Genomic DNA, 26,565 nt, shown 5'->3' on the forward strand with positions numbered 1-26,565 from the left:
CGGGGGGGCTCCCTGGGATTGGAGGGCTCCCTGATTTGGGGGGGGGTGTCCCTGGTATGGGGGGGCTCCCTGATTTTGGGGTGTTCCTGGGATGAGTGGGGGCTCCCTGGGATGGGGACCAAAGTGGGGGGGGTGGGGGGGTGTGTGACACGTGGTGGGGGGGAGACACCCAGGCATCCGGGCCGTGGGGTGCCCTGTTGCCGGGTGGATTTTGGGGTGTTGGGGGGGGGTATTTTTTGTAATGACTGTTACGGATTATGGCTTTGATTAATTAAAAAAGAAATGTTGAGCTGAGCCGGACGGGCCCTGAGGGCATCCATGGGGCCAGGCCCTACGGGGGACCCAGGAATCCGGGTGACGCCAAAAACCCCCGGAAAAAAAAATGGGAAAAAAGCGAGGGTGAAATTAGGGCTGTTGGAGGACCGACCATAGAGTGGGGGTGTAGAGCGGTCGCGCGCTGTGCCCGCTCCGCGGCGCCTCGCTGGTCACTTCCGGTGCCGCCATGGCCTCGGCGGGGCGGCTCGGCGGGGCCGTGGCGCTGGTGACAGGTGGCCGTGACGTGGTGTGGTGGGGGGGGGGACGACACCCACGTGGGGCGGGGTCACGTGTGACGTGGGGGGGCGTGGGGACACGGGGAGGGGGGGACACACAGAGTCCCCAAGGGGGGGTGACAGTCACCAAGGGAGGGGGGAGGTGACAGGCCCCAGGCGGGGACATTCGGGGGGACACAGGCCTCTGTGACGGGGGGGAGAGGGGGGGCAGATGGGGGGGACACGGGGGGACAACCCCCTGTGACACGTGGAGGGGGCGTGACAGCCCACGGGGGACCCTGGGGTTGGGGGGGGGCGGGGGGCAAACCTCTTGTGACATGAGGTGACAGAGCCCCATGGGTGGCGCTTTGGGGGGGGTGACAGACCCCACTGTTGACACCGTTAGAGGGGTGACAATGCCTGTGACACTTGGGACAGGGGACAGACCCCACGGGTGGCACCATGGGAGGGGAGGGACAATCTTTTGTGACACTTCAGGACAAGAGACAGGCCCCACGGGTGGCATTTGGGGGGGTGACATACCCCACAGGTGGCACCATGGGAGGGGGGATAATCCCTGCGACACCGGGGACAGGGGACAGATGCCATGGGTGACACTTGGGGGGAGTGAAACACCCCATGGGTGGCACTGGGGGGGGTGACAGACCCTCCGAGTGACACTTGGGGGGGGTGACAGACCCCACGGGTGGCACTTTGGAGGGGGGACAGGCCCCACGGGTGACACCGTTAGAGGGGCAACAATCCCTGTGACACTCGGGACAGGGGACAGACCCCACGAGTGACGCTTGGAGGGGGGGTGACAGGCCCCATGGCTGACACTTGGGAGGGTGAAACCCCCCACGGGTGACACTGGGGGGTGAAATTCCCCCCAGGTGACACTTTTGGGGGGGGTGACAGACCCCACAGGTGGCACTTTGGGGGGCTGACAGACCCCACAGGTGGCACTTGGGTGGGGGGACACAATCCCCTGGGCCACGTGGGGTGGGTGACAGATAACCCGTGGGGGGGTGTCCTGAGTGGGGCACCCCACGGGTGACTCCCCCCCCACGTGTGTGACACACACACCCCCCACCCCCCCACCCTGGTGTGACAGGAGGTGCCAGCGGTATCGGCCGGGCCGTCTGCGCCCGCCTGGCACGGGAGGGCGCCCGGGTGGCGGTGGCCGACCGGGATGAAGCGGGGGCTGGGGACACCGTGGGGGGGCTCCACGCTGGGGGGGGGACACCCCACGCCGAGATGGGGAGCCCCCCCCACCGGCCCCACGCCGCCTTCGGGGTGGACGTGGCCTCGGCCCCCAGTGTCACCCAGCTGCTGGCCCGCGTCCAGGTAAACCCCCCCCTCAAACCCCGAGTGGGGACACAGGGGGGGCCCCATGTCCCTCCCCCCCCACCCATGTGTGTGTCCCCACCCTCCCCCCGGTGTAGGAGCATTTTGGGGCCCCCCCCAGCGTCTGCGTGGGGTGCGCCGGTGTCACCCGGGACGAGTTCCTGCTGCGGCTGGGGGAAGGGGACTTCCAGGAGGTGCTGGGGGTCAACCTGACGGTACAGGGACATTTTGGGGACAAGGGGGGGCATGGGGACATCAGGGGACATCGAGGGGCATGGGGGACAGGGGGACATGGGGGACGTTAGAGACAGGGTGACATCAGGGGAACATGGGAGGATATGGGGACATGGAGGACATGGGGACATGGGGGACATGGGGGGGACATGGAGGACATGGGGCCATCAGGGGGACATGGGGGACATGGGGGGGACATGGAGGACATGGGGCCATCAGGGGGATATGGGGACGTGGAGAGACACAGCGGGGGCATAGGGACATCAGGGGACGTGGGGACGGGCAGACATGGGAGGATATGGCAACATAGGGGGACACGGGGACAGGGGGGACATCAGGGACAGGGGGATATTGGGGGAACATGGGGGATATGGGGACATGGGGGACACGGGGACATGGGGGACATCGGAGGGATACAGGGACATGGGGGGACATAGGGACATCAGGGGACATGGGGACGGGGGGACACGGGAGGATATGGGGACACGGAGGACATGGGGGACATTGGGGGGATACAGGGACATGGGGGGATATAGGGACATCAAGGGACATGGGGACGGGGGGACACGGGAGGATATGGAGACACGGAGGACACGACATGGGGGACAGTGGGATGGGGACAGGGAGGACACAGGGACATCGGAGGGATACGGGGACATGGGAATGGGGACAGGAGGGTTGTGGGTGATATGGGGGACATTGGGGGACATCGGAGGGACATGGGGACATCGGGGGGACGTTGGGGATGTGGGGGGCACATGAGGGACACGGGGATATGGGGACAAGGGAGGACATGGGGACATCAGGGGGACATGGAGGACATGGGGACATCCGGGGGACAATGGGACAGGGAGAGAGAGAACACAGGGACATTGAGGGGACATCAGGGGACATGGGGACAGGAGGGACATGGGCGATATGGGGGACATGGGGACATCAGGGGGATGGGGACACGGGGGGACATTGGGGATGTGGGGGGGACATGCGGGACACAGGGGCACATGAGGTACATGGGGACATATGGGGGACATCGGGGGGGACATGGGGGGATGGGGACATGGAGGGGGACATCCCCCGCCCTCCATGGCCCCTTGTCCCCCCCCAGGGGACCTTCCTGGTGACACAGGCGGTGGCCCGGGCGCTGGTGGCCGCGGGGGCTCCTGGTGGCTCCATCATCCACGTGGGCAGCATCGTGGGCAAGGTGGGCAGCGCCGCGGGGTTGGGGACAAGGACAAGGGTGTCACCCCCCACATTGGTGTCACACACACACACACACACCCCCACTCCTGTCACCCCCCCACCTTGTGGCACCCCCTCCTCCTGTCACCCCCCCAAGGTGGGCAACCTGGGCCAGGCCAACTACGCGGCGTCCAAGGCCGGGGTGGAGGGACTGACCCGGACCTGTGCCAAGGAGCTGGCCAAGTAGGGGACATGGGGACACCGAGGTGGGGGGGGACGGACACCCCGAGCCCCACGGGCACATGCGGGGACAGGGGGGACATGGGGATGGGGGGGTATGGGGACATAGGAGAGATATGGGGGCGGGGACATGGGTACATGCGGGGACAGGGGACATGGGGGGACATGGGGGGACATAGGGACAGGGGGGACATGGGGATGTGGGCGGAGGTGGGGACATGGGGGGGACATGGGGACACTGTGCGGGGGACACGGGGACGGGGGGGGCATGGGGAGAAGGGAGGACACGGGGGCATGGGGACATGGGAACATGGGGGGCGTGAGAAAATGGGGAACATGGGGACACGGGGGGAGATGGGGACATGGGGGGGACATAGGGACACTGGGGGTGGGACAGGGGGACACAGGGACACAGGGGGACATGGGGACACAGTGGGGGGGGACACCCCCAGCCCCACGGATGTCCCTGTCCCCAACCCCCAGGTTCGGGATCCGGTGCAACGCGGTGTTGCCGGGGTTTATTGTCACCCCCATGACGGACAAGGTGCCCCCCAAGGTGCTGGAGAAGGTAATGGGGGGGGGGGTGACACGGTGAGGGGACACTTGGGGACACGGATGGGGTGACGCTGTCCTGGCTCAGTTTGCAGGGATGGTGCCGATGGGACGCCTCGGGGACCCGGAGGGTGAGTGGAGACATGGGGGGACATGAGGACGTGGGGGGACATGGGGACGGGAGGGGACAGGGGGGACACGGGGGGACAGGGGGACATGGAGACAGGAGGGGACAGGGGGATGGGGGGGCATGGGGTGACACGGGGACACGGGGGGACATGGGGTGACATAGGGTGACATAGGGACGGGGGGACATGGGGATGTGGGGGGGGACAGGGGGACAGGGGGATGTGGGGACATGGAGGGACATGGGGATATAGGGGGGACATGGGGATGTGGGGGGACATAGGGACGGGAGGGGACAGAGGGACAGGGGGACATGGGGGCAGGGACATGGGCCCATGAGGGGACAGGAGGGACATGGGGACAGGGGGGTAAGGGGGCATGTGGGGACGGGGGGGATATGGGGACAGGGGGACATGGGGATGTGGGGACAGGGGGGACGTGGGGACAGGGGGGACATAGGGACAGGGGGGACACAGGGGGACATGGGGGGACATGGGGTGACATGGGGACGTGGGGGGACAGGGGGATGTGGGGGGACACGGGGACACAGGGGGACAGGAGGGTCCCCTGGGTGTCACCGTGTCCCGTCCCCCCCCCAGACGTGGCGGACGTCTGCGCCTTCCTGGCCTCGGAGGAGAGCAGCTACATCACGGGGGCCAGCGTGGAGGTGACAGGTGGGGACGTGCTGTCACCCCCCCCCCGGTGTCACCCCCCCAGTGTGCCTGTGTGTCCCCCGGTGTCCTTGTGTCTTCCCCCCAGTGTCCCCGTGCCACCCCCCGGCAGTGTCCCCATGTCCTTTCCCAGCATCCCCATGTTCCCGTGTCCCCCTGTCCCCCCCACAGTGTCCCTATGTCCCCTCCATGTCCCCCCCAGTGTCCTCATGCCCCCCATGTCCCCTTGTCCCCCCGCATCCCCATGTCCCCCCATGTCCCCATCTCCCCCACAGTGTTTCCATGTCCCCCCCCAGTGTCCCTATGTCCCCCCCACGTCCCCTCAGTCTCCCTGTGTCCCCCCATCTCCCCATGCCCCCCCATGTCCCTGTGTCCCCCTGTCCCCCCCCACAGTGTCCCCATGTCTTCCCCGTGTCCCTGTCTCCCACGCAGTGTCCTTATGTCCCCCTCGTGTGTCCCCCCAATGTCCCCATGTCCCCCCCGTTTCCTCATGCCCCCCCAGTGTCCCCATGTCCCCCAGTGTCCCCATGTCCCCCCACAGTGTCTTCATGCCCCCCCAGTGTCCCCATGTCCCCCCCTTCCCCATCTCCCCCCCAGTGTCCCCATGTCTCTCCCATGTCCCCATGTCCCTCATCTCCCCATGCCCCCCCGTGTCCCTCTGTCCCCCTCACAGTGTCCCCATGTCCCCCCCATGTCCCTGTGTTTCCCCCCCCATGTCCCCTTGTTGTCCCCCCCCCAGTGTCCCTGTCCCCACAATCTCTCTCCTTTCAGGGGGACTCTTCATGTGACAGATCCGGACAAACCCCCCCCCGTGTCACCCCCCCCTGTGTCACCCCCTCCCAAATAAACGGGGTGACACCCCCCACCCCCCCCCGCTGTCACCGCCTCTGCTGTCGCGTGGATGTCACCTGCTGTCACCCAGGCATCCCCCCCAGGTGTCACCCCCCTGTCCTGCGGGGGGTGACAACGGGGGGTGGGGGTCTCAGGGTGGGGGGCTGGTGTCCCAGACACCTGTGTCCCCTGCCCTACAAGGCGGGGGGGGGTCTTGGGGGGGGTCCCCCGCCCGGACACTTGGGTCCCCCGTCCTTTGGGTGACAATGGGGGGGGTCTCAGGGGGGTCCCCCACCTGGATACCTGGGTCCCTTGCCCTAATTGGGGTGACGGGGGGGGGGGTCTCGGGGGGGGGGGGGGGGTGTCTCCCATCCGGACACTTGGGTCCCCTGCCCTAAATGGGGTGACAAGGGGGGGGGTTTGGGGGGGGGTGTGTCCTTTATAGGGTGACAAGGGGGTGGTTCTTGGCTGGGGGAGGGAGGGGGGTGTCCCCTTGCCCGGACATTTGAGTCCGCTGCCCTAATTGGGGTGACAACGGGGGGGGGGGGTGTCTCCTACCCAGGGGGGGTCCTCCAACCCGGACACTTGGGTCCCTTGTCCTGTGTAGGGTGACAAGTTGGGGGGGGGGGGGGGGGAGCGTCTTGCGGGGGGAGGTCCCCCACCCGGACACCTGGGTGCTCCGTCCTGCGTGGGGTGACAACGGAGGGGGTGTTCTGGGAGGGGGTGTTTTGGGGGGGGGTGTGTGTCCCCCACCCGGACACTTGGGTCCCCTGTCTTAATTGGGGTGACAACGGGGGGGTCTGGGGGGGGGGGGGTCCCGGACACGTGGGTCCCCTGCCCTACAAGGGGGGGGGTCTTGGGAGGGGGGCGGGGGGGGTGGTCTCCCACCCGGACGCCTGGATCCCTTTGCGCTGCCTCAGTTTCCTCCCCCTTTCCATCCCCCCCCCCGCCACCCCGAGCTGGGGCCGGGGCCGGGGCCCGGGGACAAAGGGGGCGGGGGGGAGGGGCGGAGGGGGAGGGGCGGGGGAGGGGGCGGGGGCCCCGTTTGAAGCCGGCGCCCGGTGGGGGCCCGGGAGATGCCGCCCATTCAGGGCCCCGTCACTCGGGGCAACCGGGGCTTTAAGGATGGCGGAGCGGGGGGGGGGGGAGAGTTGAGGGGGGGTGTCCCGGGGGTCCCCGCGCTGGGTGGCCCCCACCCGGGGGGGGGGGGAAAGGGGGGGGGGCGGCCCCGGCTTTGTGCCCCGCCGTCCTCCGCCATTACCGGCCGCCGGGCGAGCGGGACCGGAGGGAGCGCTCCGGTCAGCGGGGTTAGAGGGGGCGAACCGGGCCGGGGCGGGGGGGGGTTTGGTACGGTTGGAAGACGGGGCGGGGGGGGGGGACACCCCACGGGTGTTCGTGGGAAGGAAGTGGGGGGGGGGGGGGCGGGAGAGGGGCACCGGAGGGGGGGTCCCGGTGGAGGCGGGGATGCTCCCCGGTGGGTCCCGACCCGCTCCCGGTGGATCTCGACACCCCCCGGGATGCTCCATCCCGCTCCCGGTTGGTGCCGGGACCCCGTCGGGATGCTCCATCCAGCTCCCGGTGGATCCCGGAATGCCCCCGGGATGCTCCGTCCCGTTCCCGGTGGATCCCGACCCGCTCCCGGTGGATCCCGGACCCTCCTGGTGAATCCCGGAACCCCCCCGGGCTGTTCCATCCCGCTCCCGTTGGTTCCCGACGGGCTCCGGGTGGATCACGACCCGCTCCCGGTGGATCCCGGACCCTCCCGGTGAATCCCGGAACCCCCCCGGGCTGTTCCATCCCGCTCCCGTTGGTTCCCGACGGGCTCCGGGTGGATCACGACCCGCTCCCGGTGGATCCCGGACCCTCCCGGTGGATCCCGACCCGCTCCCCGACGGACCCCGACCCCGGCCCCGGTGGTCCCTGCCCCCCCCGGGATGCTCCCACCCGGTCCCTAACAGAACCTGGAACCCCCGGGGTGCTCCATCCCGCTCCCGTTAGTTCCCGACCCGCTCCCGGTATATCCCGACCGACTCACGGTGGATCCCGACCCACTCCCGATGGACCCCGACGCCGGCCCCGGTGGTCCCCGGCCCCCCCGGGATGCCCCGATCCGCTGCCGGTAGATCCCGACCCGGTCCTTAACGGATCCCGGACCCCTCCGGGATACACCGACCCGGCCCCCGACCCGCTCCCGGTGGTCCCCGGACCTGCCCCGAGATGCTCCGACACGGTCCCGGTGGATCCCGACCCCGCTCCCTGTGGATCCCGATGCGTTCCCGGTGGTCCTGGGACCCCCCCCGGGATGCTCCATCCCGCTCTCGGTGGATCCCGATGCGGTCCCGGTGGTCCGCGGACCCCCCCGGGATGCTCCAACCCGGTCCCCGACGGACCCCGACACCCCCCGGGATGCCCCGATCCACTCCCGGTGGACCCAGACCCGGTTCCCGGGATACTCCTGTCCGGTCCCGGATCCCCGGGCTCCCCCGACTCGCCCCCCGACGGATCCCGACCCGCTCCCGGTGGTCCCCGGCCCACCCCGGGACGCTCCGACCCGCTCCCGGTGGGCTCCGACCCGCTCCCGGTGGACCCCGACCCGCTCCCTAACGGATCCCGGATCCCCCGGGATGCTCCGACTCGGTCCCCGGTGGTCCCCGCCCCCCCCCGAGATTCCCCAATCCGCTCCCCGATGGATCCCGAGCCACTCCCGGTGGTCCCCGGACCCCCCGGATGCCCCGACCCACGCCCTGGTGGACCCCGGATCCCACGGCTGCCCCCGCTGCCGTCCCCGGTGGATCCTGACCTGCTCCCGGTAGACCCGGTCCCCGGGATGTCCCGACTCGTTCCCGGCGGCCCCCGACCCTCTCCCCGGTGAACACCGGACCCCCCCGAGCCGCCCCCACCCGGTCCCCGTTGTTCCATCCCCTGTTCCCCCGCCACCGGCGGCTCCTCCCGGGGGTCCCCGACGGTACCGAGCTCCCCACGCCCCCCACCACCCCCCCCGCAACGCGTGTCAACGGGAAGGAGTGAGCCCGGCGGGGCCGCCCCGCACGGTTCGGGCTCCGGCTGCTCGGGGCGACCCCGGGACCGGGTATCCCGGGGGTCCCGGTGCCCACCCCCCCCATGCCGAGCACCGGCTCGTGATTGTCCAAACGCAATTCTTGTGTGGGCGGCCGAGAGTTGGGTGTGGACGTCGTGAGCCGGGGCTCCCACCGACAACGGGCACCGGGAGCACCGGGGAGGCACCGGGGAGGGCACCGGGGTGGGCACCGGAGAGGGGAGAGCCGGGGCTCCCACCGACACCGGGCACCGCGGGCACCGAGGGGGAGGAGCAGAGCCGGGGGTCCCACCGACACCGGGGGTTGGGGGGGCATCGGGGGGAGCAGAGACGGGAATCCCACGGACACGGGGCACCGGGGGTAGAGGGGAGGGGGCAGCGGGAGGGGGAAAATCCGGGGCTCCCACCCGCACCGGGCACGGGGGGGGCAGCGGGGGGGGGACACAAAGCAGGGGCTCCCACGGACACCGGAGGGGTGATGAGGGGGGTAGAGCCGAGGCTGCCACCGACACCGGGCATCGGCGGAACCGGGTGGGGGGGGGGACCGGGTGGGGGCGGATCCCTGGTTTCCCCCGGCCCCGCCCCCGCGGCGGCAGGTGGCTCCGAGGCCCCGCCCCCTGGCGTCTAGACCCCGCCCCTTCTGAACATGGCCCCGCCCCTTCTGAACCTGGCCCCGCCCCCGGCCCGCCCAGCCCCGCCCTCTCTCCTCCCCCTGGCCCCGCCCCGCTGCTCCCCCATTGGTGGCGAGAGGAGGGTGGGAACGGCGAGCGCGCCGGCGCTGAATTCTATTGGCTGCCGGCACCCGCGGGAAAAATCCCGTGGCTGCGATTGGCTGCGGTGGAGGACGGGAGTGGGGGGGGGGAGGAAGGTTCGGCGGTGCGGGGCGGCGTGTGACGTCATCACGGCGCGCCAGCAGGAAGTGACGCAATCGGTAGGCGCCGCCCCCGTCGGCGAGCGGCAGGAAGGGGGGACCCGCCGGCGGCTGAGGGTGAGGGGGGGTCCGGGACCGGGACCGGGACCGGGACCGGGACCGGGGCCGGGGCCGGGGCCGGGAGCGGGGAAGGGGGCGGGGGGAAGGGAGCGGGGAGGGGCCTCCGGTCACCGCCGCCTCCCCGCAGAGCGCCTCGCCCGCCATGGCCGCCCCCGCCAACGCCCAGAGCGCCAGCAAGACCTGGGAGCTGAGCCTGTACGAGCTGCACCGCACCCCGCAGGTCCGGGGGGCACCGGGGGGAAAGGGGGGACACGCACACGGCAGGGGGACACCCCCACGGGGTGAAACCGGGGCGGGGGGGAGAGAGGGGGACACCCCCGGGGGAGGGGGCACCGGGGGTGAGGGGGACAGGGGGACGCCCCCGAGGAGACGACGACGGGGGGACACCCCCGGGGGTGGGACGACAGGGGAACACCCCCACGGGGTGACACCGGGGGGAGGACGACAGGGGGACACCCCTGGGGGGGAAACCGGGGTGGGGGGGGCGACAACAGGGGAACGCCGCCACGGGGAGACACTGAGGGCGAGGGGGACAACCCCGGGGGGGACCCCGGAGGCGGGGGGCACAGGGGGACACCCCCATGGGACGACACTAGGGGCGGGAGGGACAGCGGGACACCTCCGAGTGGGGCACCGGGGTGGAGGCGGACACCCTGGGGGGGACACCAGTGGGGGGTCCCCCAAAAAGGGGGGAGCTGGGACAGGGGACACATCCGGGGGGGACACACAAGGGCTGGCACCTCCCAGGTGAGGGGTGGGGAAGCGGGGGGCACCCCGGGAGATGGGGCACCTCATGAAGGGGGGGACAGAGGGAGACCCCCTGGGTGGGGGGGGGGAACAGGGGATACAAGGCCTGGGACCCCCCCTAAAATTGGGGGGGAGGTGGTCCTGGGGGAAGGGGGACAGAAGTGCTGTCACCCCCAGTCTGGGGGACGGGCTCAAGGAGTGTCCCCAGGGAGGGGGACAGTGTCTTGTCACCCCAAACCCCAGGATGGGCTCAGGGGGTGTCCTCAGGGTGGAGGGCACCATTGTGTCACCCCAAACCCCAGGGGAGATGGGCTCAGGGGGTGTCCCTAGGGTGGGGGACAGCACCCTGTCACCCCAAACCCCAGGGGAGATGGGCTGAGGGGGCGTCCCCAGGGTGGAGTGACAGTGTCCTGTCACCTGTCACCCCGGGAGCTGTGACACAGCTTGTGTCCCCCCCCCCGCCAGGAGGCCATCATGGACGGGACGGAGATCGCGGTGTCCCCGCGCAGCCTGCACAGCGAGCTGATGTGTCCCATCTGCCTGGACATGCTGAAGAACACCATGACCACCAAGGAGTGCCTGCACCGCTTCTGCTCCGACTGCATCGTCACCGCCCTGCGCAGCGGGTACGGCGGGCGGGGCGGGGGGGACGACACACACACGGGATGACGACAATGTCACCCACTCAGTAGGGGGCGGGGGGGGGTCCGCGCATCACCCCTTGTCCCTTCTCCTTGTCCCCAGGAATAAGGAATGTCCCACGTGCCGGAAGAAGCTGGTTTCCAAGCGATCCCTCCGACCGGATCCCAATTTTGACGCCCTGATCTCCAAGATCTACCCCAGCCGGGACGAGTACGAGGCCCACCAGGATCGGGTCCTGGCCAAGCTCAGCCGTCTCCACAACCAGCAGGCGTTGAGCAGCAGCATCGAGGAGGGGCTGAAGATGCAGGCCATGCACAGGTGGGACCTCCCAAACCCCCAACGTCCCTTCCACGGGGTCCTCCACAACGTCCTCTTCTCTCAATTGCATGGAGTTGATGGATGGACCGGGTGGACGAGGAACTGGGTGGATGGTGGCATCCAGAAAGTTGCGGTCAACAGCTCCATGTCCAGATGGAGACCAGTGAGGAGTAGTGGCCCTCAGGGGTCTGTACTGGGACCAGTAGTATTCCACATCTTCATCGGGTACATGTGCCACCTTCAGCCCTTTGACATGGTCTTCCACAACACTCTCCTCGGATGGAGTTGGTGGAAGGACCATTTGGTGGATGAGGAACTGGGTGGATGGTGGCATCCAGAGGGTTGTGGTCAACAACTCCATGTCCAGCTGGAGACCAGTGAGGGGTGGTAACCTTCAGGGGTCCGTACTGGGACCAGTACCAGTCCATGCCTTCATCAAGGATACGTGCCACCATCGTCCCTTTGATGTGGTCCTCCACAACATCCTCATCGGTTGGATGGAGTTGATGGAAGGACCATTGGGTGGATGAGGAACCAGAGAGTGGTGGTCAATGATTCAATGTCTGGATGGAGACCAGTGAGGGGTGGTGGCCCTGGGGACAAGGACATGGACCTGTTGGAGCGAGGCCAGAGGAGGCCACGGAGATGCTCTGAGGGCTGGGACACCTCCCCTGTGAGGCCAGGCTGAGAGAGTTGGGGATGGGCAGCCTGGAGAAGAGGAGGCTCCAGGTGGCCCTCATGGTGGCCCTTCAATACTTCTGGGGACAGAGTGTTTGATAAGGTCCATAGCGACGGTTTTAAGGTAAAAAAGGGCAGATTTAGGTAAGATCTAAGGATGAAAGGGCGGGGAGACCCCAGCCCTGGTTGCCCAGAGAGGTGGGAGATGCCCCATCCCTGGAAACAGCCCAGGTTGGATGAGGCTTTGGGCAACCTGGTCTGGTTGGAGATATCCCCACCCACGGAGGAGGTGACCTTCAAAGGTCCCTTCCCACCCCTGCCGTTCCGGTTGATTCCGGTTGATCCCTGGTTTCATCCTGCAGGGCTCAGCGCGTACGGAAGCTGCACCAGGAGTCGGACAATGCCACGTTCAGCGGCGGAGAGGACAACTGCGACAGCCGTTCCCACCTCAGCAACGCCTCAGCCCCCAGCCACCCCGAGGCCGGCCCCAGCCGGAAACGATCCCGAGCTTCCGACGACTCCGGGCCCGATCCCGATCCCGAAACCTCCCACGAAGGTGGGGGGCGAGGGAGCCCCGAGCCGGGGGCGGAGCCGGGCAGCAGCGAGATCGAGCTGGTTTTCCGTCCGCATCCGCTTTTGGTGGAGAAGGGGGAGTACTCGCAGACACGGTGAGGGATGGGGCAGGCAGGGATGGGATGGGGCAGGCAGGGATGGGATGGGATGGGATGGGGCAGGCAGGGATGGGATGGGATGGGATGGGGCAGGCAGGGATGGGATGGGATGGGGCAGGCAGGGATGGGATGGGATGAGGGCAGGCAGGGATGGGATGAGGGCAGGGATGGGATGGTGCAGGCAGGGATGAGGGCAGGGACACACCGGGGCAGGCAGGGATGGGATGGGATGGGATGGTGCAGGCAGGGATAAGGGCAGGGATGCACCAGGGCAGGCAGGGATGGGATGAGGAGGGTAGGGATGGGATGATGCAGGCAGGGATGGGATGAGGGCAGGGATGGGATAGTGCAGGCAGGGATGGGATGGGATGGTGCAGGCAGGGATAAGGGCAGGGACACACCGGGGCAGGCAGGGATGGGATGGGGCAGGCAGGGATGGGATGAGGAGGGTAGGGATGGGATGGGATGGGATGGTGCAGGCAGGGATAAGGGCAGGGATGCACTGGGGCAGGCAGGGATGGGATGAGGAAGGTAGGGATGGGATGAGGGCAGGGATGGGATAGTGCAGGCAGGGATGGGATGGGATGGGATGGTGCAGGCAGGGATAAGGGCAGGGACACACCGGGGCAGGCAGGGATGGGATGGGGCAGGCAGGGATGGGATGAGGAGGGTAGAGATGGGATGGGGCAGGCAGGGATGGGATGGTGCAGGCAGGGATGAGGGCAGGGACACACCAGGGCAGGCAGGGATGGGATGAGGGGAGGGATGCACTGGTGCAGGCAGGGATGGGATGGTGCAGGCAGGGATGGGATGAGGGCAGGGACGGGATGGTGCAGGCAGGGATGAGGGCAGGGGCGCACTGGGGCAGGCAGAGATGGGATGAGGGCAGGGATGTGCTCGTGTGGGCACGGATGGGATGGTGTGGGCAGGGATGCAGGCAGGGATAGGATGGTGGGGGCAGGGATGCACTGGTGCGGGCAGGGACAAGGGCAGGGATGCACCGGTGCAGGCAGGGATGGGATGGGATGATGCAGGCAGGGATGGGATGGGGTGGGCAGGGAAGGGATGGAGCAGGCAGGGATGAGGACAGGCAGGGAAGCGATGGGATGAGGGCGGGGATGGGATGGTGCGGGCAGGGATGCGCTGTTGTAGGCAGGGATGGGATGGGATAGTGCAGGCAGGGATGGGACAAGGGCAGGGATGGGATGAGGGCAGGGATGGGATGAGGGCAGGCAGGGATGGGATGGGATGGGATAGTGCAGGCAGGGATGGGACGAGGGCAGGGATGGGATGGGACGAGGGCAGGCAGGGATGGGACGGGATAGGGCAGGCAGGGATGGGACAGGACGGGATAGTGCAGGCAGGGATGGGACGAGGGCAGGCAGGGATGGGACGGGACGGGATAGTGCAGGGATGGGATGGGATGGGACGAGGGCAGGGATGGGATGGGATAGTGCAGGCAGGGATGGGACGAGGGCAGGGATGGGATGGGATGGGATAGTGCAGGCAGGGATGGGACGAGGGCAGGGATGGGATGGGATAGTGCAGGCAGGGGTGGGACGAGGGCAAGGATGAGCTGGTGCAGGCAGGGATGGGGCAGTGCAGGCAGGGGCTCCAGCACCCCCCTGAGACCCCCCCAGCTCCCCGGGGTGGGTGCCGCCAGCCTCAGGCCTTCCTCCTCCTCCATCTTCCTCCTCCTCATCCTTTCTCTCTCTTCCTTTTTGTCCCCTCTCTTCCTCTCTCTCATCTCCTTCCTTTCTCTTCCTTCCCTCTCTCCTTCCTCCTTCTGCCCCTCTTCCTCCTCCTCTCCTCTCTCTTCCCACTCCTCCTTCTTCCTCTCATCTCTCTCTCCTTTTCTCTTCCTCCCCTCCTCTTCCTCTCCTCTCCCTCCTCTCTTCCTTCCTCCCCTTTGTCTTCCTCTCCTATTCCTCTTCCTTCCTCCCGTCTTCCTCCTTCTCCCCTTTCTTTCTGCTCCTTCCTCTCTTCTTCATCTCTTCCTCCTCTGCTTTCTTTTCCTTTCTCTCCTTCCTCCTCTCCTCCTTCCTCCTCTTCCCTTTCTTCCTACTCCTTCCTCTTCCTCTCTTCATCTTGTCTTCCTCCTTTCCCTTCCTTCCTCCCATCTCTCTTCTTTCTCCTTCCTTCCTCCTCCTCTCCTCCTTCCCCCCTCTTTCTCTTCCTCTCCTTTCTTCCTACTCCTTCCTCTTTCTCTCTTCTTCTTCTCCTTTTCCTCTTTCTCTTCTTTTTCTCCCCTTTTCTTCTCCTTCCTCTTTCTCTTTCTCCTCTCTATTCCTTCCTCCCTTCTATTCTTCTTCCTCCTCCTCTTTCTCCTCCTTTCTCCCTTCTCTTTCTCCTTCTTCTTCTCCTCGTTCTCTTTCTCTTCCTTTCTCCCCTTTTCTTCTTCCTCCTCCTCCTTCTCTTCTCTTTCTCTTCCTCTCCTTTCTTTCTACTCCTTCCTCTTTCTCTCATGTCCTCTTTCTCTTCCTTCCTCCCCTCTCCTCCTCCTCCTCCTTCTCTTTTTCTCTTCCTTTCTTCCTTCTCTTCTTCCTTCTTCCTCCTCCTTCTTTCTACTTCTTCCTCTTCCTCTTTCCTTCCTTTCATCTCTTCCTTCCTCCCCTCTCTTCTTCCTCCTCCTCCTTTTTCTCCTTTCTCCCTTCTTTCTCCTTCTCCTCCTTCCCCTTTCTTCCTCCTCTTTTTTTCTCCTTCTCTCCTCTTTCTCTTCCTACTCCTCCTCCTTCCTCTCTTCTTCCTTTAATTTCTTCCTCCTCTTCCTCTTCCTTCCTCCCCTCTCCTCTTCTTTCTCCTCCTTCTTCCTCTTCCTCCTCTCCTATTTCTCTTCCTCTCCTTCCTTCCTTCCTTCCTTCCTCCCTCCCTCCCTCCCTCCCTCCTTTTTCCTCTCCCTCTGTCTCTTCCTTCCTCTCTTCCTCCCTCTCCTCCTCCTCCTCCTGGCGCAGGTACGTGAAGACGACGGCCAACGCCACCGTTGACCACCTCTCCAAGTACCTGGCGCTGCGCATCGCGCTGGAGGAGGCGCCGGGGCCGGGGCCGGAGGCGGCGGCGGGGCTGGAGGAGGTGAGCGAGAAGCAGTACACCATCTACATCACCACCGCCGGCGGAGCCTTCACGGTACCTGGGGGGAAGCGGGGGGGGGGACCGGGGGAGGGGGGTTTGGGGGTGCCAGGGGGTGACCCCACTTCTCTGTCTGTCCCCCCCCCGTCCCAGACCCTCAATGGGTCCCTGACGCTGGAGCTGGTGAACGAGAAGTATTGGAAGGTCAGCAAACCCCTGGAGCTCTACTACGCGCCCACCAAGGAGCAGAAGTAGGAGCGGGGGGGGACACCCCAAGACCCCCCCCCCCCACCTCGGTCTCCCCAACCCCCCCCCCCGGCGAGGTCCCGGCGGTCCTCCAGGACCCTCGGGACCCCCTCGTGTCCCCACAGACTGGCTGGGGGCTCCTTGGGGGGCTCCTGAAGGTGTTTCTCTCTCTGGAGCGGCGGCACCTGGGGGATGCTGGGGTGGGGGGGGCAACAAACGGGGGGGGGGGGGGGGGGACACAGGGGGGCTGCAACAGTCGTTGTCACCTGCTGGGGGACAGAAGGGGGGGTTTATAGTCGCAGTGTCGTTCCCCCCCCTGCCCCCGCCCAGGGAAGGACTGGGACAAGGATGGTCCCCAGTCACCCACTGGTGGTAATGGTGGGTGGGGGGGACAGTCCCAGTGTCCTCCCCCGCCAAGGAGGGACTGGGGGTGTTGTGGCACAACACAGCCCCCCCCACCCCATCAGCCACTGGTGAAGTGGGGGCACCCCTGCTTGGAGGGTGGCAGCAGTCCCAGTGCCCCCCCAGGGAAGGGGGGGGTGAGCTACTGGTCGCTTACTGGGGAGTGGGGGGGGGCAACAGTCCCCTGGTGTCCCCCAGGAAGTGGGGGGGGGGGGGGGCTCAGCCCTGGGGGCCTTCCCCCAGCTGTGGGGTGGTGATGGCAGTTGGGGGTGCGGGGGGGGCACTGCAAGGACCCCAAGGGGACACGCCCACCACCTCCCCAAAGAAGTCGTCCCCCCCCCGTCACCCCTAGGGGAGGGGGGGGACACTGTTCTGGGTCAGGGGAACAAAAATCTATGGGGCTACAGGATCTTTGTGGGGGGGGGGATGCGTCCCCTGGCACCTGCCCCCCTCTTTGGGGGGTGGGGGAAGCCCTGAGCAGCTGAGGGGGGGGGGGGGCAGACGTGACATCCAGGGGGTCCCACCGCACCATGGGGGGGGACACACTGACTCCACCCCCCCCCCTCCACCCCAGATGTCCCCAGGGAGCCCCAACCCCCCCCAGATGTTTTGTGTCTGTCCCCCCCCCTCCCCCCGGCTGGCAGACAGCGTCACCGCAGTGGGGTAGCACCTTCTGCCCTTTGTCCCCAGCCCGGTGGCGGGGGACAACAGTGGCCACCCCCACCCTCTGGACCCCCCCCCCCCAACCCTCCTGAGCCCCCCCGTCCCCCCGCTGTCGGCAGCAGCAATAAAGCACCGCTCGGGGCTCTCCTGCACCTCCTGTCCTTTATCCGTGCGCTGGGGGCAGGTGGCGGGGGGGGGGGGTGACATTGGATAGACAAAGAGCTGGGTGGGAGTTGGGGGGGGACACACAGACAGACACACGCACACACACACCCCCAGTCCCCGTCCCCGGCCTTAGAAGTTGGGTTTGTGCTTCTTGAGCTCCACCATGAGGTGGTGGATGTTGATGAGCTCGGCGCGGGCGGGCAGGGAGCGCAGGGGGGGCTGCGCCAGCACCTTGTGGAACCGGTGGTAATATTGGATCAGCTGCGTCAGGGCACCCTGGGGAGAGGCCGAGGGAGGGTTGGGGGGGGGTTATGGACACCCCCCTTCCCCCCAGAAAAGTATTCCCCCCCCTGGGACCCCCACCTGGATGATGCCGGTGCCGTTCTTGAAGTTGCTGAAGGAACGCATGACGTCCTGGCTCAGCGACTCCACCGACGCCTTCCAGGTGCTGGAGAAACCCCGAGCCAGTTGCGTCACCCGAGCTGGTGGCGGGGGGGGGGAACACACAGAAGGTAAAGACACCCCTCCCGAAGCACTGGTGGGGGGTGTTCCCTAAAATTCATGTCTTTCCCCCGCCTCCTGCCCTTACCCTCCTCCCCGCGCAGCCGCTCCAGCTGCCCCTTCTCCAGCAGCGCCTCCGCCTCCTTGACGAAGGCGATCATCCCGCCGAAGGGGGGGGACAGGATCTCCTCGATGAACTCCTGCGGGAGGGGACGGTGACACAGCCCCCCCACCCCCCACCCTGAGACACCCCCACACCCCCCAGTAAAGGGGGAGGGAGGGGGGAACCCAAAAAACATAAAGGGGGGGGCTCACCTGGGTGCGGGCAGAGAGCAGCTGCTGGAAGCCCTCCACCTCCTTGCTCTCCTCCACCGCCCGCTCCTGGGGGTGAGGACACACAGGTTTTGAGCTTCCCCCCCCGCCTCCCTTTAAATTTGGGGACCCCCCCTGCCTAGGTTTGGGGGGGTGGGGGTGGGGGGTGTCATAGGGAGGGGGACTCGTTACCATGAGGACGCCCAGCATCATGTCGTAGTTGTTAATGAGGAAGATGAGCTGCTCCTTGCGGGAGGAGAACTCGGCCGCCACACGCAGCACAAAGTTCTCCACCTCCACCTGGGGTGGGGGGGGAACAAAGACATGGGGGGGCGGGGATGGTGGTGTTGGGGTGACACCCCCCACCCCCCAGCACTTCTGGGTCCCCCCAAAAGTTTGGGGGGGTGTGTGTGTGTGTCCCCGAGTTCTTTCCTCTACCCCCACTACCTGGAGCTGCCCCAGCAGCGCGTGGGTCTTCTCGTTAGGGAAGGTCTGGTTGATGCTGACGATGGCGGAGGAGAATTCGGCGTAGCGGCGGGTGATCTGGGGTGGGGGGGGTGTAAAGTGGGGGAGGAGGGGACCCCAAACCCCACCCTCCCCCCCCCATCGCCCCTCCCTTCACCATACATAGTGGGGGCGGGTGTCAAGGAACCCCAATTTCTGGGGGTCGGTGCTTTGGATGCTCTGGATGTTCAGCTCCAGGATGTGCTCGAAGCGGGGCCACAGGATCTCCAGCAGCGTGTCCCAGTACCTGGGCGGGGCGGAAACACGGATTTGGGGGGGGTGGTGGTGTTCCCTGTGGGATCTTGGGGTTCCTGTGGGATTTGGGGGGGGGTGGGGGGGTTGGTCCTGAGGTTCCCTACTCACTTATCGACGGCGGGGATGTTGCGCTTGGCCATGATGGCTTTGAAGCGCAGGACGATGTGGATGCAGAGGAAGACGGCGATGCTGTCGTAGCAGTCGCAGACGTAGGCTTCCATGTGTTTCTGCGATTTGAAGCGTGTGTGGCCGGGGGGGAAGTTAGAGCCCTTGGGGGCCCCCCAAAATCACCCCCCCCCCCCCCCCAAAAAAAAAACCCTCACCAGGAACATGGCCAAGGTCTTGCCCATGACGGCGTTGAAGAGATCCTGGGCGCTGGGGCCGGTCACCATGAAGAAGTCGCAGAGGAACAAGTACTCGCGGCAGCTGTTGTCCAGCAGCGCGTAGTGCTGGCTGCGGAACAGCGACTCGAAGGGGTACTGCCGACGGACGGACGGATGGACGGAGGTCAGGACACCCCCAAAAAACCTCTTATTCCCGCCCCCCCCCAACCTCGGTTAAACTCACCCGCACGTCGCTCTTCTGCGCAGCGTGGGGCACGATGATGGGACCCTCCAGCTCGGCCGCCCCGATGACGCTGCCCCGGTTGCCCAGGGTGAAGACGGTGTTGCGGTTCTTCAACGAGGGCTTGGAGAAGAAGCGTGATGGGGGGGGGGGACGACACACAGGATAACGGGGGTCAAGGCAATAACGGGGTGTCCCAAATCCCCCCCCCAACCCTCATCCTTGTCCCCACACACAACTCCAGGATATCTTTCTTGGCCGTGTCCTCCACGCCCATGAGATCGTCCTTCTCCGCCACCTCCTCATACTGCAGGGACAAAACGGAGTAGGAGCTGGGGGGTGCCAAGTGCCTGAAGCACGGCCCCCGGTGTCCCACCCGCCCCCCCCAGGCCCCCCCCCCCCCCCTCACCTGGATCTTCATGAGGCGGCTGGTGTAGGATTTGAAGTAGGAGAGGTAGATCTTGCTCATGGTGTCCACGTACTGCTCCCGCAGCTCCTGCGCCACCACCCGCTCGTTGCCCAGCAGAAACTGGTAGAAAAACCTGCCCGGGGAGAAGATGTCGGGGTAACCCCGCCCCCCCCAACTCTCCATCCCCCCATTTCCTTCCCCAGCGTCCCCCCCCCCCCCCCAACACCCCACCTGTATTTCAACAAGGCGTTTTGGGGGATCTGGTAGTTGGTCATGGGCTTGCGGAAGGAGTAGATCTTCTGCAGGACGAACTCCCGGATCTTGGTGACGGCCTTGGGGTGGGGGGGACAACACAGGGTTGGGGGGTGCTGAGGGAGTCCCCTGGGTGCTGGGGGGTGTGGGGGGTGTGTGTCCCTTGGGTTCTGGGGTGGGGGTTGGGTTGTGTCACCTTAATTTTGAGTTTCTCCAGGACGTGCTGGACGTCGGCGCAGGCCACCGTCTCCCGGAACGCCTGCTCCTTCACCGAGTTGATTTTCCCGTTCAGTTCCTGCAGCTGCTCCAGGAATTCCGGCTCCGTCACCGGCGCTTCCAGGATGGTGCTGGGAGGTGACGGGGAGGTGACGCAGGAGGACAGGGAGGTGGCAGCCACCTCTCTTGTCCCTCAGTGTCCCACCTGATCATGGCGGCGGGGACCACCAGCTCGTCCAGGAGCTGGCCCAGTTGCCGCCGCACGGCCCGGCGGTTCTTCAGCCGCAAGTTCATGGCCACCGACTGCTCCTGCAGCGTCCGGATCTCGGAGCTGATGCTGCTCAGGTCGCACTGGAACGCGCTCAACATCTGCTCCATGCGCTGCGGGGCGGGGGGACACACGACACAGCCAGGGCTTAGGGCACAACTTGGGGACACGGAGGGGACGCTCGGGGGCCACCCGAGGCCATCCCCTGCCACCCCTCACCTCCAGGATGGCGTCGCAAGCGGTGATCTGGTTGTGCAGCGAGGCGATGTTCTCGCTCTCCTTGATGTCTGCCAGGGCGGGTCAGGGACATGTTGGGGACACGCAGGGGACACTGGGGACACCGTGTCCCCCCCATCCCATGACAGCCCCCCCCCCATTCCCCCAGGAGAAGGATACAGTCGCGGATGGAGGCACGTTCCACCTCCTGCAGCTCCAGCTCCACCTGCTTGGAGTACTGCCGCAGGTCCACGCCCTGCGGGGACAGCCCTGTCATCGAGGGGGGGACACACACCGTGGGGCTGGGGACACTATGGGGCAGGGTGTTTTGGGGGAGTACACAAGTGCCACTCACCGTCTTCAGGGCCTCCTGCACCAGCGCGTCCTCCAGGTTGGCCTGGATGTGAACTGCGGGGGGGGACACGGGACGGACACACAGGGGCTGGATGTCACCGCTGTCCCCACAGTGTCCCCACGCCAGCCCCCAAACTGCTCCTGCGCCCCCTCTCCTGCCCCCCACCCCCCCCCGTGTCATGGCCCCTGTCAGCCCCCTCCAAACACCCCCGTGTCCCCCCTAACTGTCCCCTCCCTCTGCCCCCCATGCCCCCTCCCATCCCAAGTCCCTTGTGTCTGTCCCCCCCATCATCGGTCCCCCATGTCCCCCCCCCACTCACCAGTCCCCTGTGTCCCCCCACGTCCCCCTCCCATCACTGATCTCCACGTGCCCCCCCCCAAAGGTCTCCCATGTCCCCCCCAACTGTTCCCCTGTGCCCACCCCGTCCCTGCTCCCCCACTGTGTCGCCCGTGTCCCCCCCCAAAACACCCCCGTGTTCCCCTCACCCCTCCCTGTGCCCCCCATTTCCCCCCAAAAACACCCCTGTGTCCCCCCCCATCAAAGGTCTCCCATGCCCCTCCTCCACCCTCTCCCCAGTCGTCCCCCCGCCATCACCGGTTCCCTGTGTCCCCCCCATCACCAGTCCCTTGTGTGTCCCCCCCATCACTGGACTCCCATGTTGTGCCCCCCCCAATCACTGATCCCCTCATGCTTCCCCCCCCCCAGTCCCCTGTGTCCCCATGTCCCTGTGTCCTTGTCATCCGCCCCAAAGGTCTCACATGCCCCCCCAAAATCTCTCCCCTGCCTCCCCTCTCGCCACCCTGTGTGTCCCCCCTTGTCCCTGCCACGTCCTTGTCCCCCTGTGTGTCCCCCCCCCGCCCCTCCCCATCACCGGTCCCCACCAAACCATGGGGTCCCCATCAAACCTCCCCCCCGGCCCCATCAAACGTCTGCCATGTCGTCCCCCATCCCCACCGTCCCCCCTCAACATCACCAGGCCCTCACCCCCTCCCCGTCCCCCCGTGATCCCCCGGTCCCTCGTGTCCCCCGCCTCGGTCCCCCACCGTCCACTTCATCCAGCACCAGATCCTCCCCCTCCAGGTCCAGCTCGGCCTCGGGGGGGCCCCGGCCCAGCTCCGCCTCCAGCTCCGCCTCCAGCGGCGCCTCCGAGACCCGAACCTACGGCGGAAGCGGCCGCTCAGCCCCACCCGGACACCCCCGATCCTACAAAACCCCCCCCCACTGTCCCCGGTACCCCCGGCCCTACCGCCGCCTCCGCCGCCATGTTTGCCGCCGCGGTCATGTGACAGGCGCTTCCCGCCCAGCGCGCTGACGTCACTTCCTCCCCCTCTTCCGGCGGAGCCCGGCGAGACGCGCAGGCTGCAGCCATGGTAGGCGCCGGCGGCATCGGCCGCCATCCGGGCCCGGGGGGGGGTGAGGGGGCGGCGGGGAGGGAGCGGGGAGGAAGGAGAGGCTCCGGGGGGTCGGGTGGGGAGGGATGGAGGCGGCGGCGGGGGAGGATGCCGGCGGCGTGGGGCCGGACACATTCCCCCCCCCCGACTCTGGTGGCCGCCATGTTGCCCCCGGTGGGCATCCCCGACCCTCCGTGACCGTGTGGGCCCCCCGGGACTGTCCCCAACCCCCGGGGACCGTGTGGCCCCCCCTTCCTGTGACCGTGACCCCCTCCCAGTGATCGTCCCCAGCCTCCGGTGACCCTGGACCCCATTTCCGCCCCCCCCCCCCCCCCCCCCCGTGACCGTGTCTCCCCCCACCTCCTTCCCCGGTGATTGTCTCAAACCCTCCCGTGTCCGTGTCCCCCCCTCGATGACCGACCCCATCCCTGGTGAGCGTGTCGCCCCCCCCCCCCCCCCAGTGTCCGTGTCCCTTCCCCCCCTTAACCGTGTAACACCCCCCCCCGCCGTGACATTTCCCACCCCCTTATGATTGTGCCCCCCCCTCCGTGACCATGTCCCCAACTGGTGGCCACCGCCCCCCCCCCCCCAAGTGTCTATGTGTCCCCCCCTGTGACCATGTAACCCCCCTGCAGTGACTGTCCCCACCCACCTGTGACTGTGCGCCCCCCCCTCCCCTTGACCGTGTCCCCCCCTCGTGACAACGTAACCCCCCCCTGCGGTGACTGTCCCCATCCCCCTGTGACTGTGCCCCTCTGGCAGTGACCGTGTGCCACACGGGTGGCCACCAGCCCCCCCCCCCCCCCGCCCAGTGACCATGTCCCCCTGCCCCAGTGACTCTGTCCCACCCAGTGACCGTGTCCGTCCCCCCCCCAGTCTCTCGTCATCCCTGAGAAGTTCCAGCACATCCTGCGCGTCCTCAACACCAACATCGACGGGCGCCGCAAAATCGCCTTCGCCATCACCGCCATCAAGGTGAGGGGACGCCGGGGGACACCAGGGACACGGCGCGGGGGGGGGGGGTGCGACACAGGTGATGTGACCCCCATCTTTTTGTCCCTCCCTGTCCCCTGCCCCCCAGGGTGTGGGGCGCCGCTATGCCCACGTGGTGCTGCGCAAGGCCGACATCGACCTCACCAAGCGCGCGGGCGAGCTGACCGAGGACGAGGTGAGCGCTGTGGGGGGGACATGGGGACATCTCAGGGGGCATTGGGGACATCTCTAGCGGGGTTGGGGGCATTGCTGGTGGAGTTGGGGACATCTCTGAGGCGTTTGGAACATCTCTCAGGGAGTTGGGGACATCTTGGGGGCATTGGGAACATCTCTCAGGGAGTTGGGGACATCTTGGGGGCATTGGGAACATCTCGGGGGGGTTGGGGACATCTGTGGGGAAGTTGGGGGCATTGCTGATGGAGTTAGGGACACGTCTGTGGGCATTGGGGACATCTCTGAGGGGAATGGGCATGTGTTTGGGATGTTGGGGACATGTCGGGCGTTTGGGGACATCTAGGAGTGGTTGGGGACACCTCGGGGGGTGTGTGGATGTCTCTAGGGCATCAGGGACATCTCAGGAGTGGTTAGGGACATCTCGGGGGACTGGCGACATATCGGTGGTGGTTGGGGTCACCTGTGGGGAGGTTGGGGACGTGTCTGTGGGGATTAGGGACATTTTAGGGGGATGTTGGGGACATCTCTGGGGGTGTGGGGACATCTCTAGGGGGTCAGGGACATCTCGGGGGCGTTGGGGACATCTGTGAGAGGATGGGGCACATCTCTGAGGGCGTTGGGGACATCTCGGCGGGGGTTAGGGATATTTTGGGGGGTATTGGGGACGTCTCAGTGGGTTTGGGGACATCGGGGAGGGTGTGCGGACATGTCTAGGGGGTCAGGGACATCTCGGGGGTGTTTGGGACATCTCGGGGGTGTTTGGGACATCTCGGGGGGCGTTGGGGACATCTTGGGGTTGTTGAGGGTGTCTCAAGGGGGAGGGTTGAGGAGATCTCTGGGGGGAATTGAGGAGATCTCGAGGAGGGGGTGGGGACTTCTCAGGGGGCGTTGGGGACATCCTGGGGAGGTTGGGGACGTTTTAAGGGGGTTGGGGACATCCCGGAGGTGTCATTTACGTGTCCCAACAGGTGGAGCGGGTGATCACCATCATGCAGAACCCCCGGCAGTACAAGATCCCCGACTGGTTCCTCAACCGGCAGAAGGACGTGAAGGACGGGAAGTACAGCCAGGTGAGGGGGGGGGATAGTCCCCCGATGTCCCCTGATGTTCCCCCCGGTGTCCCTTCGTGTTTCCTGATGTCCCCCTGTGTCCCCTCTCCCCCCCCAGGTGCTGGCCAACGGGTTGGACAATAAACTCCGTGAGGATTTGGAGCGGCTGAAGAAAATCCGGGCGCATCGGGGGCTGCGGCACTTCTGGGGGTGAGGAGGGGCTTGGGGACATTGAGGGGGACACAGGGACGTGGGGGGGGACATGGTGAGAGGTGACACTCGGGGACAGAGTCCCTGAGACGACTGTTGTGTCCCCCCCGGGCTGCGCATGCGAGGGGGCTCTGGTAGTTCTGGGGAGGGTTGGGGACACCAGGAGGGGTTTGGGGACACCAGAAGGGACATGGGGACACCAGGGGAGGTGACACTTGGGGACGGGGTTCCTGACACCGCTGTTGTGTCCCCCTCGAGGTTGTGCGTGCAAGGGGGCTGTGGCACTTCTGGGAGTGATCAGGGCTCTTGGGGACACTGGAGGGGGCTCTTGGGGACACAGCTGGCGGTTTGGGGACATCAAGGGTGTCTTGGGGACACCAAGGGAGATGGCACTTGGGGACAGGGTCCCTGAGGGCACTGCGCTTCACCCATCCAGGCTGCACATGTCAATGGGCTGTGGCACTTGGCGGGGGGGGATGGGTCTTGGGGACACCAAGGCGGGGGGTTGGGGACACCAAGGGGGTCTTGGGGACACTAGAGGGACGAAGGGACATCAGGGGAGGTGGCACTTGGGGACAGGGTCCCTGAGGTGGCTGTGGTGCGTCACCCAGGCTGTGCATGCATGAGGGGGCTGTGGCACTTGTGGGGGTAAGGGGGGGGGGGGTCTTGGGGACATTGGTGGGTTCAGGGACATCAAAGGGATCTTGGGGACATCAGAGGGGACACGGGGACACAAAGAGGTGACACTTGGGGACGAGATCCCTGAGGTGGCTGTGGTGGCCTGCCCTTCCTCCCCCCGAGGCTGCGCGTGCGATGGGGCTGTGGCACTTGTGGGGGTGATGATGAGGGGGTTTGGGGACACCGGAGGGGACAGGGGGGGAGGTGGCACTTGGGGACAAGGTCCCCTGATGCCACCCGTGTTGTCCCCCCCCAGGCTGCGTGTGCGAGGCCAGCACACCAAGACCACCGGCCGGCGGGGCCGCACCGTCGGCGTCTCCAAGAAGAAGTGAGCAGAGCCGGGGGGGGCGCAGAGGAATAAAAGTGACGTTGGTGACACAAGTGACACCCGCCTGGCTCCGTGTGACCCGGGGGAGAGGGCGGGGGCGGCCTCGCACGAGGAGGGGACTTTGCACGAGGAGGGGGCCTCACCCAAAGATGGAGCCTCCCACGAGGACGGGGCCTTGCACAGGGATGGTGCTGCGCACGAGAGCTTTGCACGAGGATGGGGCCTGGGGGGGGAGGTGGAGCCTCGCACGAGGACGGGGTCTTGCACGAGGACGGGGCTTCACCCAGGGATGGTGCTTTGCACGAGGGTGAGGTTTCGCAAGAGGATGGGGTCTGGGAGGCTGATGGTACCTTGCACGAGGATGGGGTCTTGCACGAGGACAGGTCTTTGCATGAGCCCAGAGCCTTGCTCAAGGATGTGTCTTTGCACGAGGATGGGGCCTCGCACAAGGACAGGGTTCTTGTATGAGGATGGGTCTTTGCTTGAGCCAGAGCCTTGCTTGAGGATTGGACCTCGCACGAGGACAGGGCCTTGCA

At 66.7% G+C, this 26,565-nt stretch overlaps 4 protein-coding genes across 6 annotated transcripts; 3 read left to right on the top strand and 1 right to left on the bottom strand.

The window, feature by feature from the left end:
• The first annotated feature begins 470 nt into the window (after positions 1 to 470).
• Positions 471 to 5,749, top strand: HSD17B8 (hydroxysteroid 17-beta dehydrogenase 8). 2 transcript variants are annotated; one of them, XM_063318798.1, is made up of 9 exons: positions 471 to 548; positions 1,645 to 1,877; positions 1,976 to 2,092; positions 3,217 to 3,312; positions 3,448 to 3,533; positions 4,014 to 4,098; positions 4,171 to 4,213; positions 4,808 to 4,882; positions 5,651 to 5,749. In XM_063318798.1, exons 1-9 carry the CDS (start codon positions 503 to 505, stop codon positions 5,665 to 5,667), a joined length of 798 nt encoding a protein of 265 aa, XP_063174868.1. In that variant the 5' UTR covers positions 471 to 502; the 3' UTR covers positions 5,668 to 5,749. The 2 variants fall into 2 exon arrangements, with proteins under 2 accessions (XP_063174868.1, XP_063174869.1); XM_063318799.1 differs by lacking the exon at positions 3,448 to 3,533.
• Positions 5,750 to 9,673: 3,924 nt separating this feature from the next.
• On the top strand, positions 9,674 to 16,344 carry RING1 (ring finger protein 1). Its single transcript, XM_063318766.1, has 7 exons — positions 9,674 to 9,753; positions 9,884 to 9,976; positions 10,969 to 11,129; positions 11,248 to 11,463; positions 12,504 to 12,809; positions 15,764 to 15,935; positions 16,032 to 16,344. The coding sequence occupies exons 2-7, from the start codon at positions 9,899 to 9,901 to the stop codon at positions 16,131 to 16,133; spliced, it is 1,035 nt and encodes a 344-aa protein (XP_063174836.1). The 5' UTR covers positions 9,674 to 9,753; positions 9,884 to 9,898; the 3' UTR covers positions 16,134 to 16,344.
• Positions 16,345 to 17,370: 1,026 nt separating this feature from the next.
• Positions 17,371 to 22,502, bottom strand: VPS52 (VPS52 subunit of GARP complex). 2 transcript variants are annotated; one of them, XM_063318673.1, is made up of 20 exons: positions 22,453 to 22,502; positions 22,250 to 22,364; positions 21,207 to 21,259; positions 21,032 to 21,107; positions 20,855 to 20,922; positions 20,573 to 20,748; positions 20,348 to 20,498; positions 20,131 to 20,231; positions 19,900 to 20,032; positions 19,740 to 19,797; positions 19,494 to 19,627; positions 19,250 to 19,405; positions 19,035 to 19,153; positions 18,795 to 18,918; positions 18,615 to 18,710; positions 18,360 to 18,467; positions 18,171 to 18,236; positions 17,944 to 18,055; positions 17,718 to 17,836; positions 17,371 to 17,630 (listed from the first exon to the last, which is right to left on the bottom strand). In XM_063318673.1, the coding sequence occupies exons 1-20, from the start codon at positions 22,486 to 22,488 to the stop codon at positions 17,484 to 17,486; spliced, it is 2,148 nt and encodes a 715-aa protein (XP_063174743.1). In that variant the 5' UTR covers positions 22,489 to 22,502; the 3' UTR covers positions 17,371 to 17,483. The 2 variants fall into 2 exon arrangements, 1 of the variants encoding a protein (XP_063174743.1); XR_010068948.1 differs by having other exon boundaries at positions 17,494 to 17,630; positions 17,718 to 17,802.
• RPS18 (ribosomal protein S18) lies at positions 22,478 to 26,086 on the top strand. Its single transcript, XM_063318844.1, has 6 exons — positions 22,478 to 22,576; positions 23,474 to 23,572; positions 23,679 to 23,765; positions 24,733 to 24,834; positions 24,932 to 25,023; positions 25,958 to 26,086. The coding sequence occupies exons 1-6, from the start codon at positions 22,574 to 22,576 to the stop codon at positions 26,031 to 26,033; spliced, it is 459 nt and encodes a 152-aa protein (XP_063174914.1). The 5' UTR covers positions 22,478 to 22,573; the 3' UTR covers positions 26,034 to 26,086.
• The last annotated feature ends 479 nt before the right edge of the window (positions 26,087 to 26,565 follow it).

Source organism: Chroicocephalus ridibundus, chromosome 28 (genome assembly GCF_963924245.1).
Source record: "Chroicocephalus ridibundus chromosome 28, bChrRid1.1, whole genome shotgun sequence".
Classification (NCBI taxonomy): domain Eukaryota; kingdom Metazoa; phylum Chordata; class Aves; order Charadriiformes; family Laridae; genus Chroicocephalus; species Chroicocephalus ridibundus.

What these genes read in the sequence shown, in the direction of transcription:
- HSD17B8 (XM_063318798.1), top strand. Translation starts at nt 503, where the DNA reads ATGGCCTCGGCGGGGCGGCTCGGCGGGGCCGTGGCGCTGGTGACAG. An exon ending in TGGGCAGCATCGTGGGCAAG is followed by an intron (nt 3,313 to 3,447) that starts GTGGGCAGCGCC and finishes CACCCCCCCAAG; the next exon opens with GTGGGCAACCTGGGCCAGGC. An exon ending in ACGCCTCGGGGACCCGGAGG is followed by an intron (nt 4,214 to 4,807) that starts GTGAGTGGAGAC and finishes TCCCCCCCCCAG; the next exon opens with ACGTGGCGGACGTCTGCGCC.
- RING1 (XM_063318766.1), top strand. Translation starts at nt 9,899, where the DNA reads ATGGCCGCCCCCGCCAACGCCCAGAGCGCCAGCAAGACCTGGGAGCTG. An exon ending in AAGATGCAGGCCATGCACAG is followed by an intron (nt 11,464 to 12,503) that starts GTGGGACCTCCC and finishes TTCATCCTGCAG; the next exon opens with GGCTCAGCGCGTACGGAAGC. An exon ending in CCGCCGGCGGAGCCTTCACG is followed by an intron (nt 15,936 to 16,031) that starts GTACCTGGGGGG and finishes CCCCCGTCCCAG; the next exon opens with ACCCTCAATGGGTCCCTGAC.
- RPS18 (XM_063318844.1), top strand. An exon ending in GCGAGCTGACCGAGGACGAG is followed by an intron (nt 23,766 to 24,732) that starts GTGAGCGCTGTG and finishes GTGTCCCAACAG; the next exon opens with GTGGAGCGGGTGATCACCAT. An exon ending in AGGACGGGAAGTACAGCCAG is followed by an intron (nt 24,835 to 24,931) that starts GTGAGGGGGGGG and finishes CTCCCCCCCCAG; the next exon opens with GTGCTGGCCAACGGGTTGGA.
- VPS52 (XM_063318673.1), bottom strand. Translation starts at nt 22,488, where the DNA reads ATGACCGCGGCGGCAAACATGGCGGCGGAGGCGGCG. An exon ending in TGCAGGAGGCCCTGAAGACG is followed by an intron (nt 21,108 to 21,206) that starts GTGAGTGGCACT and finishes CTGTCCCCGCAG; the next exon opens with GGCGTGGACCTGCGGCAGTA. An exon ending in AGACCTTGGCCATGTTCCTG is followed by an intron (nt 19,154 to 19,249) that starts GTGAGGGTTTTT and finishes TTCAAATCGCAG; the next exon opens with AAACACATGGAAGCCTACGT.